Here is a 14,922-nt window from a genome sequence, read left to right as displayed (position 1 = left end):
TGGGATGAAGACGTCGAGAGGCTCGCCGAGGAGGTGTGGCTACCCGTTGCCGAGGACTTCTCGGAGCGGAGCGGTGACCCCGGGGGCGAACTTGCCCTTCCACTGGTGGGCACGTCCTTCTTTGGTCTGAGGAACCTCAGCAACGAGTCCGTCTCCGATGCGCGATCTCGACTTCGACGACCCAGCGTGAACTCCTGAAGAAGATGTTTGCCACGCACCGAGCGGTCTGGAATGAAGCCGTGAAGCAATCGAGTGAGGACTGTTTCTGGCTGAGCGATCAAGAGCTCTCACGTCGGTACCGGCCAATCCGTACCAAACGAACCCTCACAAACTACCTACTAGCATACCACTTGGAAGTGCACTCGAAAGTGCTGGATTCGGTCTTCCTAGACTTCAGAAAGCAATCCATTCGGCGTAGGCCTCCTATCATGCACTTCAACGGCTGCAACTACCGGTCCACGCACCTAGAAGTCTCCGTCGGAAGACAAGGAAGGATAACTCTACGTCCATCGAGATCCAAGCAACAGATTTTCTCTGGACGGGTGCGGGGAAGCGAGCTCGCTTCCATCTTCGATACTTCGGCTTCCACAAAAGCACCGAAGAGGGCATCGACACCAAAGAGAATTTTCCCCAGGCGACAGCAGCCGTACGCCTGCAATTTGTACGCACCGGCAAGTTCTATCTGTGCGTCCCGAGATTCGGGTAGCTCTCGTGTCTGTGTCATCGATCCTGGTGTACGAGACTTTATCTCCATCTATGACACGGACGGATTCGCTGTGGCCGTGTACGACGTGGAGAGGCAGATCGAAAGGTGCTTCGCCTCCATCGACCGCCTTCAGTCCCGCAAGACTCGCGAGAGAAACAAGCGCAAGCGGCATCGGATGAACAAGACCATTTACGCTACGCACCAGCAGATCAAGCGTAGAGTGGAGGATTTCCATCAGAAGGTCACCAAGTGGTTATCCCTCACCTACCACGAGGTGCTACTGCTCGAGTCCCGAGTGTTGGTGATGGTACGACTCCGAAATCACCCCGATGCCCGTCCTCGCGGCATCTCCAGGATGACGGCTCGGATGATACTGACTTGGTCGCTGTACAAGTTAAGAAGATGCTGGAAAAGAAGATGGCCAGGACCGGAGGCTGACTGATTGTGTGCACGAGCCGTTCACTAGCAAGACCTGCTCGCTCTGCTCGAGAATCAACCGCGGGTTAACGAGACAGAAGGTCCTCAGGCGCCCGCACTTGCGGCTACGTGTGCGACCGGGACGCTAACGGGTCTCGTAACATCTACCTGATGAACGAGCTAATGCTCAGCAGGAACTAGTTCTCCGGGGCTGGTTCTTCAAGCGGTGAAGCCTGCACCGTGGTGTTCCTGGGGGGATTCTCAATCTGACTGGGTTCCGTAAGACTTTCGTACAGAGGGAGGCTAACCGTTATCGAAGGTGCTGTTGGCATTAAATTAGATGCTGCTCGATAGCCACATCACGCATTATCCATCTCACTCCATTCTGCGGCTGCCGACTTTCGTCGCTGCTTGAGCGGCGGCTCTTTCTCTTCGGCCTCAGCCTTCCCGTCCTCCGCCGACGCCTCCTCGTCCTTGGCCGTCACTGCCACGCTCTTCCTCTTCAGACTCTTCCGAGTCTCTGCCGCTGCCGCGCGCTTGTCGATCTGAAACTCAAAACCCACAGGCGTCGTGAGCTTCGTGCGTCGCACCGCCGGGACGCCCACACCTCCACTGGCTGAAAGGGCTTGGGAGAACAGGTCGCTCTTTCCAGGTGCAGATCCGTGCGTTGTAGCGTCATGATATTTCTGCGTCTTGCGCTTCTGGGACTGTATGCGCTTGCGGATGGCCGCAATCTCCAGCAGCTCACGGGACGTCCTCGTCAACATGTCGGCGCGTGAGCGGGGTGCGGCCTTTTTCATCTTGTGAAACTTGGGCGACTTGGGGATCGTCAAACGGCCGTTCTCCTTGGCCACACGCGCCAGCCGACGCCGCTTACGTGTCACCTCGCGCGCCTCTGCCAACTCCTTCTCCTTCCCAGTCAGCGCTTTCGCCCTTGAGCCTGCTAGCGACGCTTTCGTGGGCCTTAGGAGACGATCGGTGGACGAAATCGCGCGCACTCGAGTCACGGGAGCGGCCACACCACGAAACAGCGCGTCCGGGTCTTGGTCATACACGGGGCGCGTCGTGGGCGCCATGATAAGGGGCAAGAACGTCAACTAGGAGCTCGGAGACTTGTCTTGAACTGGAAAGCGGGAGAGCATACAAAGACCAAGTCTTGTGGAAGTGCTCGCCTTTTTTGCCATTCAAAATTCAAATAGAGTATTGTCCAATCAAAATAATGCTGGAAATATCCACCAATAGGAGAGAGAGACTATTTTTTGTTGAAGACATCGTGCACCAGACCATGCGGCCGATGCCCCCAGCTCGGTCTCGCCGAGCTGTGTCGCTTCAGCAGGACAATGTCGACGCGTCTACTGCAGTGCAGGTGCTGCACGTGTCTATCCCGCTCAAAGCGCAGCACACGCCGGCTGCTCTGCCGCCCCGACTGACTCAAGCAGTCAAAGATGAGTTCGCCATCCGCTACTTGCAGCAGATTGACGCCAACTCCACTCCGCAAAACATTGCAATGGTGTTGCAATATTTGCCACTGGAGAAATGTGCTGTGTCCGCAGCCTGGAAATCGCGTGGATCTCTGGCCGATATGTTGGCCATTGACTTGAATCCGAAAGCTCTGACTCAAGTGGGGGCAACTCCATTGAAAACTGAAGCTCGGGGTACTAAACAGTATGAGCCAACGGGGATCGAGGCACAACAGCTATCGCCGAGGCGTCAGCTGCGCGGCCAGCAATCTCGGTACGTGTATCGAATTGGCACGGTGTGCTTCACATTCGACGACATGAAGCGCAAGTTCTTGCTGCCGTTCAAGCTGGCGACACCACCGCCCGAGCCTGACGTGCTACAACTTTATGGTACTCGTTTGGAGGTTGATGCAGGTTTGACGCCGAACCAAACGTCGCATTTCAGGGACCCGAGCGCAGTGCCGGGTACAACAACAGCTCAAGGAACTGTCGGCAGATGGGAGACGCAGAGACGACTCAAATCTGTAGACGAACGCACCGTACCGCCGAACCCAAGCACAGAAACCGTGTCCGAAATGCACCATGAGTTCTACCTTACTCTGCCATTGACGTCACTAGGTCTGCCCGAGGGTGCTGAGCACACGCGTACCGTGCTTTACGAAACCCTGCTCAGCCCCGCCATGGTAGAACTCGTCCAGAGCACTGTGCGTTACCTCTTCCTCACTGTAATACACTCCCCCACCACAGCCAGGGAGACGATACTGAGCAGGCATAACCAAGATGCACTCTTCGTCTCCATTGTGCAGCGCTTTGCCATGCTTCGAGCTAAAATGGAGCGCAAAGAGCATTCAACACCTCGACCTCAACTTGCCGTGCTCGTGCCGCTACTGCTGCTCGCTCTTCGCGTAGACGTCGAGACACTAGTGCGTTTGCAGTATCCGACGAGCTTCTCGTGTGTTTCGGAAGAAATGGATCGAATGCTGCAAGTCATCGACGCCAGGATCTCGCAGCTCTTAGACCCAGACGCCCACTGGAGTCGTCTAGCCGTGCTGGAGACGACGCACGAGGCAGGTCAGGCCCGAGCATCATCCAGCTTCCAGCGCGATCGTCGGCATCGTCGCCTTCGAGACCAATTCTTCCAGACGAGCGCAGTGCTGCACGGCCTCTTCCCAGAGCCTTCATCTGGCAATTGTCGCCGCGTCATGACACTGCGTGGCGGTGCCGGGATCGGCCATTACCCAGAGCTCTCCAGCGCTCCTCCACAAACTACCTGCTTCACACCTTCATCACCTGCACCCAAGCAGGACGAGCGTCGTCTTCCAGACAAGTCCAGCTACAACCACAAGAACGTCGTACCCGTCTCCATCACCTCCAAAATTTCCCTTCTTCGAAGCCTCCGCCGCTCGCAGATATCCTAAATCTTGCATAAGTAACAGCACCCTCAACAACGAACTGAATCATAGCAAATGGACATGAATTTCTTTCAAGAAGAAGTAGGAGAAGGCAACTAATGCACTCCAGTCGGCCGTCAACTGACCGCGTCAGAGCAGAGCCGCAGCTTCTTTACTTCGTGAGCTGCTCCCAGAGTGCCTCCACGTCGCCACGCGAGTTGGCGACGACGGTGCGGCCATCCATGGTGATGACCTTGCCCTCGCTGTCCACAAAAACCAGCATGGGGATGCCCGTGACGCCGAACTTGGTGCTCAAAGCCTGGCTGGCGGTGCGCTCCTCGAAGGGCAGCGCCAGGAACGGCATCTCGCCGAAGTACTCGCTGTACTGGGCTGGGTCGCGGTCCGACGAGACGAAGATGAGCTCGAACTCCGGGTGCTCCTCGATCATGTCGTCGTACACGGCGCTCAGGAAGGGCGTGAACTGGCGGCACGGCGGGCACCAGTGCGCACTGAAGTAGAAGCCCACCACCTTCTTGCCGGCCAGCTTGTAGTCCGTGTCCTGCAGGCCGTCCTTCGTCAGGAGCTTGGCGCCGAGCTGTTCCGACCACTTCATGGCTTTTGTATAGTGTTCTCTGGTTTGGGGGCTGGACAGCGAGAGAGAAAATGAGGAGACGATTGCCGATATCCAAGTGGGACTGGAACGGACACAATAGTTTGATGCTACCGAGAAAATCACGATAGACCGCCTTGTGAAAGCGAGTAAAGCTGCGACTTTTTGCCACGTGGATCCACTACGTAATCATGGGTCGGAACAGTACCGTGGGGGACACCAATTGTTGTGCATGTACGAAAAATAGAAATGTCGCTTCTGTCTACATGGAGGTGTCGCTACGAGCAATCTAGCAAGAGCAATATCCTCCGCGCGACGTGCAATTCTCATTGAGCATCCTGTTCTGTATGTTGCACCTCTCCATCTACTCCTCCGCGGTCGCCCCTTGCTTCTTGGCGTTCTCGCGCGCCAGCTTCTTGGTCAGGTGGCGGTTCAGCGGCTTCTTGGACGGGTCAAACTCGCGCAGTATCACCGTCAGGTGCGTGTGCGGGTGGTGCATCACACCCGAACGTCCTGCAACATCAAAATCAATCAACGTTAGTCAATCTCTGCTCACAGTCCAACTACAGTCTCAACGCACCTCGGCCCATGATCCGCAGACGCTTGAGGAAGGTGCCCTTGTTCACGAAGCACTCGGACACCATGAGGTTCTCCGGCTCAATCTGGTACTTGATGTCAGCCAGGTTGATGGCGTTCTGCACCGTCTTCTGGAAGATCTCGGCCTTGCGCTTGGGCGAGAACTTCATCTGCAAAATGGCCTCGCTGGCCGAAAGTCCACGGATCTGCTGCGCCAGATACGAGAGTTTGCGGGGGCTGGCGCGGATGGCACGCTTCACCGTCTTAACGGTGCGCGACTCGGCGGGGGACGTGGAGCTTAGGAACGCGGCCGTGTCGTCGTCCGCAGCGGCCTCGCCCTCCACGACGGTCGTGGACATCTTCGCCCGGGCGGCGCGCCCTACGAAAGCGCTACCGGCGGCCGGGCGGAGCGCCAGCGCGCCCATCTGCGAACGCAATGAAGCAAGCATCTTGTGAGTTGTGGAGAGCAACGGCCTCTTTGCTGCCACACGACTAGGAGCTGGCGAAAATGATAGACAGCTTCATCTATTTGGAGAGGTTATAGAATACGAACACGTATCAGTTATGGTTCACTAAATTGAACACATGGCTACATAGGTTGCCATGCTGTTGCTTATTCAAATCGAAGCTCTACAAAAGGCTGTCTCTACTAGTAGCTAAACTACGCTCGCTAGGTTGGGGTCGCGGCAGGACGTGATATACGTGACTTGAGTGTCGTCAGTGCCTGGTCCCTTTCTCGAAGACGTGCTCGACTTGCCAGCTTGGCCTGCTTGTCTCCACGTCACCACATGCACATATCCCCATCGGGCGTCTCACGCAAAAGGCGACGTGGTGCGGGTCTTTTTGTCGGAAATCCAGATGCGCAGCTTCTCTAAGTTATCATGGACATCGTCCGAACCTTCCTCGTCACCGCTGGCATACGCGCCGGCACTCATTCGATCCACGCTTGCACGACCTGCAGCATTCACATGGTCCGCATCGTCCGGTAGCCACTCAATGTTCACCTCGATATCGGTTCGGTTAGACACGAGCGGCATGAGGTACGACACGAATCGCTGGCGAGACGCCGGCGGGAGGGACGGGATCTCGATCCCTCGTACTGTGATCTTGGCTGCTGACGTTCCCACTACAATATTGGCAATCCACTCGCCCAGGTACTCGAACTTGTCCGGTCGTCCCTTACAGATATCGCGGCGAAGCGATAGGAGGAACTCGGGCGTGAAATGCTTACACTTCTTCTGTAGCTTATACTGCACAATGGCCTCGCTGAGCGCCTGCATTTGCTCTGTGTTCTCCATGCCGTGTGTACCCAAGTCGTAGCACTCGCTGCACAGGTTGTAGTTTGAACATACGCTACAAGTCCATAGCGCACCAGCGATAGGATCCATGCCGCAGCCATCGCAGAAAGAGTTCGCATGTACGATCGTTTTCTTGCGTTTCCACTTCGAACCGATAATAGATGCTCCCTGACTCATAGCTGCACCCAGCCGACCCATAAGCGGCTTCGCAGGCGAGTTCTTCTTGTCAGGCAGACTCTTGGACTGTGAGTCCTTGTCGTGCACGTCACGCTGGAATACCAGCGTACGCGGAACAGTAGACGTTTGAATGATCTCGAACACCTGCTCCTTGGTCATGTGCGGCTCAATAGTTTGCCCATTCACGGTGATAAGATAATCGCCCACAACAACGCCTGCACGCTGCGCAGGACTGTCCTTCTCCACACTCCAAACCTCAACCAGTAGTTCATTCTCCAGCGACACTACGACGTTCGTGTTAAAGCCCAGCACAGGCTCCGTGAAGGTCAAAGCGTACGTGTTGAGCGGATGCTCCATGTAGTCCGCTTCAGATTGCGAGCGCAGCCCAGACTTTGCATCAGGTGCATGTGAATGACTTGCGCTCGACGAATTACGCCCAGACGATTCGCCACTGCTCGTCAAACTACCCGAGCTCGCCGGAACGACTGGTGCCTCACTCGAGAAGCGAGGCGGCTTGTCATGGAGAGCAACATGTCGTATGCTGTGCAGCGCGCGAACTGACGACGAATCAGAAGCCACGCTTGGGCCCAAGAAGCGATGCGATGCAAAATCGTCTTGTCCCTCACCAAAGTCCGCAGCACCGCCATAGCCTAACGGCGTGCCCAGGTCCGCACCTTCCTCAGCTTCACCTGCAGTTCCACCTGCAGTTCCACCCTCTTCTTCGTCACTGTCGCTTGTCTCGTCATCAATATCGTGTTGCACAAGGTTCAATGGCGCCGGGCGCTTCGGCGAAGGAATCACCAATTCGACTTCGTGAGTCTGAACCCCCACTCCATAATCCTGTTGTATCTGCATCTTTTCCTCTTCTTTGATCGCGGCAGGCATAGCAACAGGAGACAGCGGCTGCATCAACTCCTGAGCCACGTCGGCAACCTGCTCCTCCTCCTGGAAACTCTGTTCAATAGGATATTCACCCACTGGTGTTGTAGGTTCCTCCTGCTCTTCAACAGGCATCGTAGGCTGCTCCACCGGCGCCGTAGGCTGCCCAACCGGCGTTGTAGGCTGCTCTTTAGGAGTCGCAGGCTCCTCTTGCTCAACAGGCGTCGTAGGCTGCTGCACCGGTGTTGTGGACTGCTCTACGGGAGTCGTAGGCTGCTCAACCGGGGTTGTAGGCTGCTCTATCGGAGTCGCAGGATCCTCTTGCTCTACAGGCGTCGTAGGATGCTCTTCAGACGCCGTAGGCCGCTCAACTTGAGTCGTGGGTTGCTCCACTGGCTCTACCGGCATGTTATGCTGTTCCACCGGAGTCGCGGACTTCTCTTGCAGCTCTACAGGACTCGACGGCTGCTTTACGGGTTCCTCCTCGTCATCATCGCTGTCTGTGCGCGCCTTGTCCGACTCAGTTCCATCCTCGTGGGTCTTGTGCAGCTCTCGCTCCGCCGCTGGGCTCTTCTCCGTCTCCACCTCCGCCACGTCGCTCTCGCTTTGCTTCGTGGGGGTGGACGGGCTCACGTCTGCGCCTGTGGGCATAACTGTATCCCGCGGCGACTCCGCGTGGGGCTTCACGGGCGACGCGCTCTCTGCTACATCCGTGGGCACCTCCATCTCTGCCCTCTGCCCCTTGTAACGTATTGTGAGGGCGATCGTCCCTTTGCTGAAAAATTCATCGACTATCTTTTCAGATAATCGATGAATGTTTCCACCGAGAAAACGGATACTCTCAACGTGCGTATATCAGCGAAAACAAACGAACAGAGGCTTGCCCAGCATATACACAGCCTGACTTTCATATGTGCTAGTCCTGTCAGACTGAAATTTATCGGGTTTGGAAGACTCTTACTTGAACATTTTCAGTAAAACCATCGTTTTGACCACTTTTCCTCATGTCCAAGCCAAGCTCAGCATATGGTTGATATCGCATGGCGGCGAGCGACCACGTCAATTCGAACGGCACCGCATGGGTGTCTGATTGCCCCCGACTATGCGGCTCACGATCGATTGTGTCTCGGCAACCAACTGCAAAAACAGCGATAATGAAAGCAGAAGCGTGCTGCATTGGATCCACCCACACAAGAAGCAGCACGAATTGCAGTGACTAACGCCATGGGACTTAAATGAAAGCTGCACTTGGGCAAAGTCGCCGCTCGCGCCACGTCACAGATCGCAATTCCCTCCAATCGCAAGGCCGCATTTCGAACCGAGTACCAGGTCAACTTCAACTTGTTTTTGCAGAGCTTTTCCGGGTGCACCCTCCGTTTGCCCTGATTTCCATCGCATGTAACTTTGGGACCTCCACTACGTCCGTAAGTACCCTTTAGAGCACGTCTCAACCCGTGTTTTGCTGCATCAAGGCGCAGAACTCGTCGTAGTCGATTTTCCCGTCCTCGTTCTTATCTGCTGCTTCGATGATCTTGCAGATTTCGTCGCTGCTGATGTGCTTGTTGCCGAGCAGATGAAGAATGTGTGCGAGCTCGCTGCTGCAGATGAACCCGTCATGGTTAGCGTCGAAAGTCTGTGCAAGGCAGCAAGTTGCAACCTGTAAGTGCAAGCTCCATAGTAATCAGCGGGCTTGTCAACCGTACATCGAAAGCTGCTTTAAGATCTCCAGTTGTCAGATCGCCACTAACAAATGAGTGTAGGTTAGACATTTCTTCTCAAGCCATGAATAAAGGAAAAGACTACACGAACCGACGGAATAGTCGCTGATTCATCATGCTCACGAATTCTGTAAACGAGATCTTGCCGTCACCGTCCGTGTCCGCTTGCCGCATGATATCGTCGACCTCAGAGCTACGGATACACAGTGCCAATATTCAGTCAGCATAGAGAAATAAAAATATAAACATAAACAGATAACAGCGCTCAGTTAACCTGGAAAGCTGCTGCCCGAGGGCCAACAGCATACTCTTCAGCTCATTTCGATCAATACAGCCAGATTCGTCTTTGTCAAACAGCGCAAACGTTTCCTTGAACATGTCCATGTTGACGGTTGACGTCCGATGTGACACAAGCTGCTTTTCGTCAGTTTTCTCAAATTTCACGTGCTGCACACCCATAATGACTGCCAAGATGTTGGCGCGAAGCCGTTGCAGACGCTGGTAGGATAGTAGTCGCTGAGTGTGACCGCTATCAAGAGGCTCCGTGGATGTGCTGTTGCCGCTGAGCCACGTGTGCTGCAGTGCTTGCCCAGCGGTCAGTCGTTTGGACGGATCCGAATGTAATAGCTGCGTCAGGAAATCCTTTGAGTCAGCAGAGAGGTCCTTGTACCATTGGTTCTCCACTGCTCTCCCAAACGTACAGCAAGTACAACGAGCCGTAAGTCTCTCGCCTTTATCGAATCAAAGCTATCAGCCTCACCATCATAATTTCCTTCTGCGATTTCCTTCACAATTTCTGCATCTGATCTGTCACCTCTTGGATCAAACGGGTGCACACCGGTAAGTGTGATGTACGCCTGGCAAAGCAAAAAAACGTGTAAATCATTGAATCGACTTCAACAACGTATATCGATCCGCCTACCAGTACACCAAATGCCCACATGTCAACGCCAAAATCCTGAGGTTGACGCGTGATGATTTCAGGGGCCCAGTACGCACTGTACACACGTAAAGTGCACAGTATGAGCTATAGCACTACAATACCGGTAGCATGTCCGGTTTGATCGCGGGACAAGTACTTACATTGTGCCGTTTGGAAACTTCTCCACTACTTGCTCCCCCTGACGCTGGCGCCGACTCAACCCGAAATCCTGCATGTGCAAGTAGCAATAGATCATGGAATGCTAGCATTTTCAGGTGACAAAAAGTCGTCCTACCGCCACTTTGATGTTTGCATTGGTAGATCGGTCGGACAGCAATACATTTTCGGGTTTTAGGTCTCGGTGGCTGGAGAACACAAGCATTTAGCAGTGAAAGTTTGACAGGCATAGATATCGGACACTTCTTCTAAAACGTACCAAACGCCACGAGAGTGCACGTAGTCTAGTGCTCGACAGACATCATGGAGAAAGTGGGCAGCATCTTTCTCCGATACTGATCCCTATTGTCCAGAAGAACAGTAACGCGCAAGTTAGACCATTGCCAGCCCCGTACCACAGCAGCGCTGTTCCTACCATATCAACGATATAGTCAAATAGCTCGCCGCCTTCGACCAAGTCTGTCAGCATAATAGTCTCATCCTTGAGATATAGCACATCGTGCAGCGACACGATGTTTTTATGTGTGCCAAGATGCCGCAGAATATCAATCTACAGTGCACAAACACCCTTCAGTCAGTTGTTGCTTCCCAGAAGCATCAAACGCTAGGCACCTCAGCCTGAATAGTCTCCATGGAAGAGCTCTTCGGGTCGAAAATCTTGGCTGCAAGCATCTACATATACGAAAACCGAGCGAGCGCAAAGCGTCAGCAAGCCTGCTGCGAGATCAACTCATTCTTCAGCCACCCTCCCCACCTGCTCGGTCTTCGTGTCAACTGCAAGACGAACAACTGAAAAGCCTTCACATCAACAAAATCAATAACAAAAAGAATAGACTCCTTAGCTTCCTACACCTCTCACTCTCAAGAAGAACCCTTTGAACCTCCTCGTCCGAGCTCCTTCAGCAGCGCGTAGTGTCCTCGCTGCTCTGGCTTGGTGCTCGTCCACCACGAGTCTCCGCTCGATCCGCACTCCACTTCGCTGCTGGGCGTCTCGTGAGACATCATCACAGCGACCCCCAGCGCCGCCGCCGTCGTCACGAGACCGACCCACGCCGTCCCATTGCCGTACGCAGCTTCTTTTGGCTTGGCAACCGGCAGATGCTCAGGGACAGAGGTCGGTGGCACCTTTGAGCGCACTGGGGCGCGCGTGAGGCGCGTGATCAGGCGCATGCGCATGGCCACACGTCACTAACAGAGCTTCTCACAGATTATCGGGAGCTGGACTGAAGTCCTTGAAGCCTGTAGTACAAGGTCCCTCTCAATAAGCAAAGGGGGTCATCAAATCGATTTTGGAGGGATTAGAGATGTGCAAGTGGATCTGTACTGACTTATTTTGAAGAAGTGATCAAAAATATCGGGATATCGAAACAACGAGGTGCACTTATTGAGAGGGACCTCTGTACTGGAAGAACCAAGTTGAAGTCACTCATCAGTGATTGGCGCCGCGAGGTGTGTACGGGTTCACCTCCTCCTCGAACAAGTCGGAGGCGAGCTTGGACAGCGCGTGCATGGCCTTGAGGTCGTCCAACGAGATTTTGTCTCGAGCTCTGGAGTCCACCGTGCACAGGCAAGCGGCCACGGAGCCGTCGGGAGATTTGATGGGGAACCCCGCGAAGAACCGCACGCCGATGTCTCGCACGAGTCGAAGATGACGCAGCTGTGGGTCTCGCATCGGGTCCTTCACCACGAACGGTTTTCCGTTGGCCACTAGTGAGAATGGGCACACTGTCACCTCCGTCCACGGACGCGGAGCTCCGGAAGACCCGACCACCCGCTGCGGTTGCGCGCTGTGGGAGCCGTTGAGCGCGACAATGTAAGCGACAGAGCACCGCATGCGTATGGCAGCAACCTCGCAGATCGAGTCCAATGCTGCGGAGTCGAGATCGTCGTCAAGGTCCAGCTCCGTCTCCATGTTCGCAGTTGTGGCCCACGGACGCGGCACTACGGAGGGTCGAGTATTGACGTCGAGCCTCATCGAGGACGAAGAGCATTGTCCGCTTGTACTGCGTCGGCGGCGTTGCATCACTTCTTGACGATTGTAGAGCGAGCTTGATTGCTCACGTGGGAAATTGCTGGTACTGTTGCTGTCTGTGATTGTTGATTCGCCACTGAGAGAGATGCTCGAGAGATGAAGCCTTGCCTCCAGATACTTGTCCACCATTTTCCTGTCGGGATTCTGGGGGTGAAACACGGGAATCGACGAGGTGAACGTTGAAGTCGATGAAGCCGTGGAAGTAGAGCTCGTCGGCGCCGAATCGGTTGTCACTTGCCTCACCACTTGACGCACTATCTCGAGCGCTTGCGCTCGGATCAATGGGTTGCCCGAAAACAGAGCATCGGCCAGTTGTCGTCCAGGCGTCGAGGAGAACGACGCAGAGGCTGTAGCAGCGCTGCTACTCCGATCCAGTCGGTGCATCTGCGCTTCAAACATACTTTGGGTGTTCGATACTTCTTCTTCATCTTCTGCGCCTGTGGATTGGGAACTGTGGTCGTGATCGTTTTTTAGTAAAACGTCGTAGAAGGCTGTCGATATCTTCACGCCTGCTGCCTCTTCGGTGTCAACATCCTGTCGCTTTTCCTCGCTTGATCTGATCCCAGTCGTTGATGTTGACATCCTGTTAAGCGACGCGTTCAGAAGGGGGTTATCTTGGTGGAAAACGCTGGCATCCACGTTGGCGACGCATGCGAAGCAAATGCGATTGCGGCGCACGCTGCGTGCCACAGGTTCTACATCAAATTTCCGAGAGCACTCGCGGCAGACACGCTGCGCACAAAGTTGGCAGAACCGCTGGGGACGCAGCAACCCAAAGTTTTTTAGACACACCGAGCACCTGTTGCCTTGCACTGCGTCGTGCGTCACGGGCGTGTGCAGGAATGGCTGGTACCCCAAACGGCGACGACGAACGAGCTGCTCGAACGATGTCGTCGCAGCAGCCAGGAGGTTGACGACGTACTTGGCCTCCGCATTGGCACTCGGGGGTGCGTAGCGTCTTCCCGATGACTCACAGACGGCAGAAGCACTAGGCTGGTCCTTTGCCCAGAATCTTGTACGCGCACGCGGGGTATTGGTTGTCGGTGCTGGCGGGTTGGACACGTATGCTGTCATGACGATGCGTGTCTGGTGTCCATTCAGGTCGCTGTATGATCCCGTGAGGTGGTAGCCAGCAGCGATGTGGTCCAGGTCGCCTCGAAGCGCTTGCTCCGTAGCGTGCTCATCCCTGCGGCGAGTGAACTTGTCGTGCATGGGTTTGGGCAGAGTTTTCATAGTGTAGAAGGCCTCGTTGGTCGCGGGGCAGTGCTGTGAGTATGCAGCGAAGCAGAGTCGCTGTCGGCGACTAGTGTGCTTGGCCGCTGACACCGGGTTCAGGGACCGGCGAGAGCGCAGCACCACAGATTGCAGCGCAATCCATCCCGATTGAGAGAGGTCATTCAAGTCCTCGTCTTCCCAGCAAGAAGCATTGTCGTCCCCAAAGTCCATAGCTCGCAGACTTTTGCGAAACTCTCGCGAGACGAGCAAGTCGCCGCTTCTGTACTTCCTAGCGCCGAAAAGCGCGCTCATGCTCGCATCGAACTGAAGCGGCTCGCGGCTGAAGAGCATCGTCAACGCCTCGTCCACTCGACAGCTTAGCGTGACGTGTGCCGACACCGCGTAGGTGACGTTGACGTCGTTCAGCGGCCATTGCAGCAACGCTCTCGCCTGCACTTCGGAGTGAGTATGCTCTCCCACGAAGGCGTCGCGAGTGTAGAGTGAGCCGCGAGACTCAATCATTGAGTGGCGAACGTCGGCACTTCTCATCGTGCCGCGAAACCAGTGAGGGCCGTCCATGGTCTTCGCCAATGGGAGTTTGGCTCGGTCGAACTCTCTGACCTCTGCACCGTGCTGCTTCTTCTTGACGACCCAACAAGGTGGTTGCTGTCTGTCAGACGTCGTCGACTGCCACAAGCTGCCTCGGCGACTGACGTCCTTGCGGTTCTCCACGACAGCGCGGAGCTTGGGTACAACGCTCGCTGCTATCGTGAACAGCTCGCGGTCGGTCACGAGAGCGTTGACCGAAGACGTAGACAGCAGTGCGTTGCGTGCCGACACGGGGGAGGCTGCGCTGCTCTGGAAGTCGCAGCTACGGACGCTGCCTCGGCAGCTGCTCCCCTTGTAGCTCTCCGTCATTCGGACTGATGTGGGCGGATCTGCCAGTTGAGGCAGGAAGGAGTCGCGTGGAGGGTGTCGTGGGCTCAGCAAATTGAGGAGTGGGGACAGCGAACCACCGGGCGCACTATTGACGCAGCAATTAGCAACATCGAGTGTCGACGGCACCGGATGCCTGGCGCTGCTGCTGGCTCTTGGTGATGCCCTCGCAACGAGGCATCAGCAAGTCGCACCTTTTTCGACGGTCGGGGCGCATTTGTTCGGCACCAACGTTGCCGCGACCAATTTTTGTCGTTAGTTGAAGTTGTACCGATCTTTGAAGGCTGCATGGTCGTCATGAAAGCTGCTGATGTTCTGTAGCCCTTGAAGGACTTCCAAGCGCGCTGGTAAAGCTCGGCAAAGGGAATCTCGAGTGCTAGGTGCCTGTGCTTTGATGGCGCAGGTTTA

General features: G+C 55.3%; 7 protein-coding genes across 7 annotated transcripts; 1 reads left to right on the top strand and 6 right to left on the bottom strand.

Annotated features, from left to right (window-relative positions):
- Positions 1-1,482: 1,482 nt before the first annotated feature.
- On the bottom strand, positions 1,483-2,199 carry KRP23_8620 (uncharacterized protein; the record flags this gene model as incomplete). The annotated part of the gene is made up of 1 exon (XM_067894080.1): positions 1,483-2,199. One exon carries the CDS (start codon positions 2,197-2,199, stop codon positions 1,483-1,485), a length of 717 nt encoding a protein of 238 aa, XP_067743549.1.
- A 209-nt stretch (positions 2,200-2,408) lies between these two features.
- KRP23_8619 (uncharacterized protein) lies at positions 2,409-4,001 on the top strand (the record flags this gene model as incomplete). The annotated part of the gene is made up of 1 exon (XM_067894079.1): positions 2,409-4,001. The coding sequence occupies one exon, from the start codon at positions 2,409-2,411 to the stop codon at positions 3,999-4,001; it is 1,593 nt and encodes a 530-aa protein (XP_067743548.1).
- Positions 4,002-4,146: 145 nt separating this feature from the next.
- Positions 4,147-4,587, bottom strand: KRP23_8618 (Nucleoredoxin; the record flags this gene model as incomplete). Its single annotated transcript, XM_067894078.1, has 1 exon — positions 4,147-4,587. The coding sequence occupies one exon, from the start codon at positions 4,585-4,587 to the stop codon at positions 4,147-4,149; it is 441 nt and encodes a 146-aa protein (XP_067743547.1).
- Positions 4,588-4,948: 361 nt separating this feature from the next.
- On the bottom strand, positions 4,949-5,585 carry KRP23_8617 (50S ribosomal protein L22; the record flags this gene model as incomplete). Its single annotated transcript, XM_067894077.1, has 2 exons — positions 4,949-5,097; positions 5,165-5,585. The coding sequence occupies 2 exons, from the start codon at positions 5,583-5,585 to the stop codon at positions 4,949-4,951; spliced, it is 570 nt and encodes a 189-aa protein (XP_067743546.1).
- Positions 5,586-5,972: 387 nt separating this feature from the next.
- KRP23_8616 (Zonadhesin) lies at positions 5,973-8,240 on the bottom strand (the record flags this gene model as incomplete). Its single annotated transcript, XM_067894076.1, has 1 exon — positions 5,973-8,240. One exon carries the CDS (start codon positions 8,238-8,240, stop codon positions 5,973-5,975), a length of 2,268 nt encoding a protein of 755 aa, XP_067743545.1.
- A 721-nt stretch (positions 8,241-8,961) lies between these two features.
- Positions 8,962-11,507, bottom strand: KRP23_8615 (Calcium-dependent protein kinase 19; the record flags this gene model as incomplete). The annotated part of the gene is made up of 13 exons (XM_067894075.1): positions 8,962-9,147; positions 9,218-9,257; positions 9,324-9,425; positions 9,507-9,915; positions 9,993-10,089; positions 10,155-10,230; positions 10,316-10,383; positions 10,450-10,519; positions 10,591-10,673; positions 10,747-10,881; positions 10,944-11,003; positions 11,086-11,129; positions 11,213-11,507. The coding sequence occupies 13 exons, from the start codon at positions 11,505-11,507 to the stop codon at positions 8,962-8,964; spliced, it is 1,665 nt and encodes a 554-aa protein (XP_067743544.1).
- A 253-nt stretch (positions 11,508-11,760) lies between these two features.
- Positions 11,761-14,496, bottom strand: KRP23_8614 (uncharacterized protein; the record flags this gene model as incomplete). Its single annotated transcript, XM_067894074.1, has 1 exon — positions 11,761-14,496. The coding sequence occupies one exon, from the start codon at positions 14,494-14,496 to the stop codon at positions 11,761-11,763; it is 2,736 nt and encodes a 911-aa protein (XP_067743543.1).
- Between the last annotated feature and the right edge of the window lie 426 nt (positions 14,497-14,922).

This window comes from Phytophthora ramorum (genome assembly GCF_020800215.1).
Source record: "Phytophthora ramorum isolate Pr-102 chromosome Unknown Phyram_PR-102_s0007, whole genome shotgun sequence".
Lineage (NCBI taxonomy): Eukaryota > Oomycota > Peronosporomycetes > Peronosporales > Peronosporaceae > Phytophthora > Phytophthora ramorum.
Note: the sequence above shows the minus strand (reverse complement) of the source record. Positions and strands in the feature narration are given on the sequence as shown.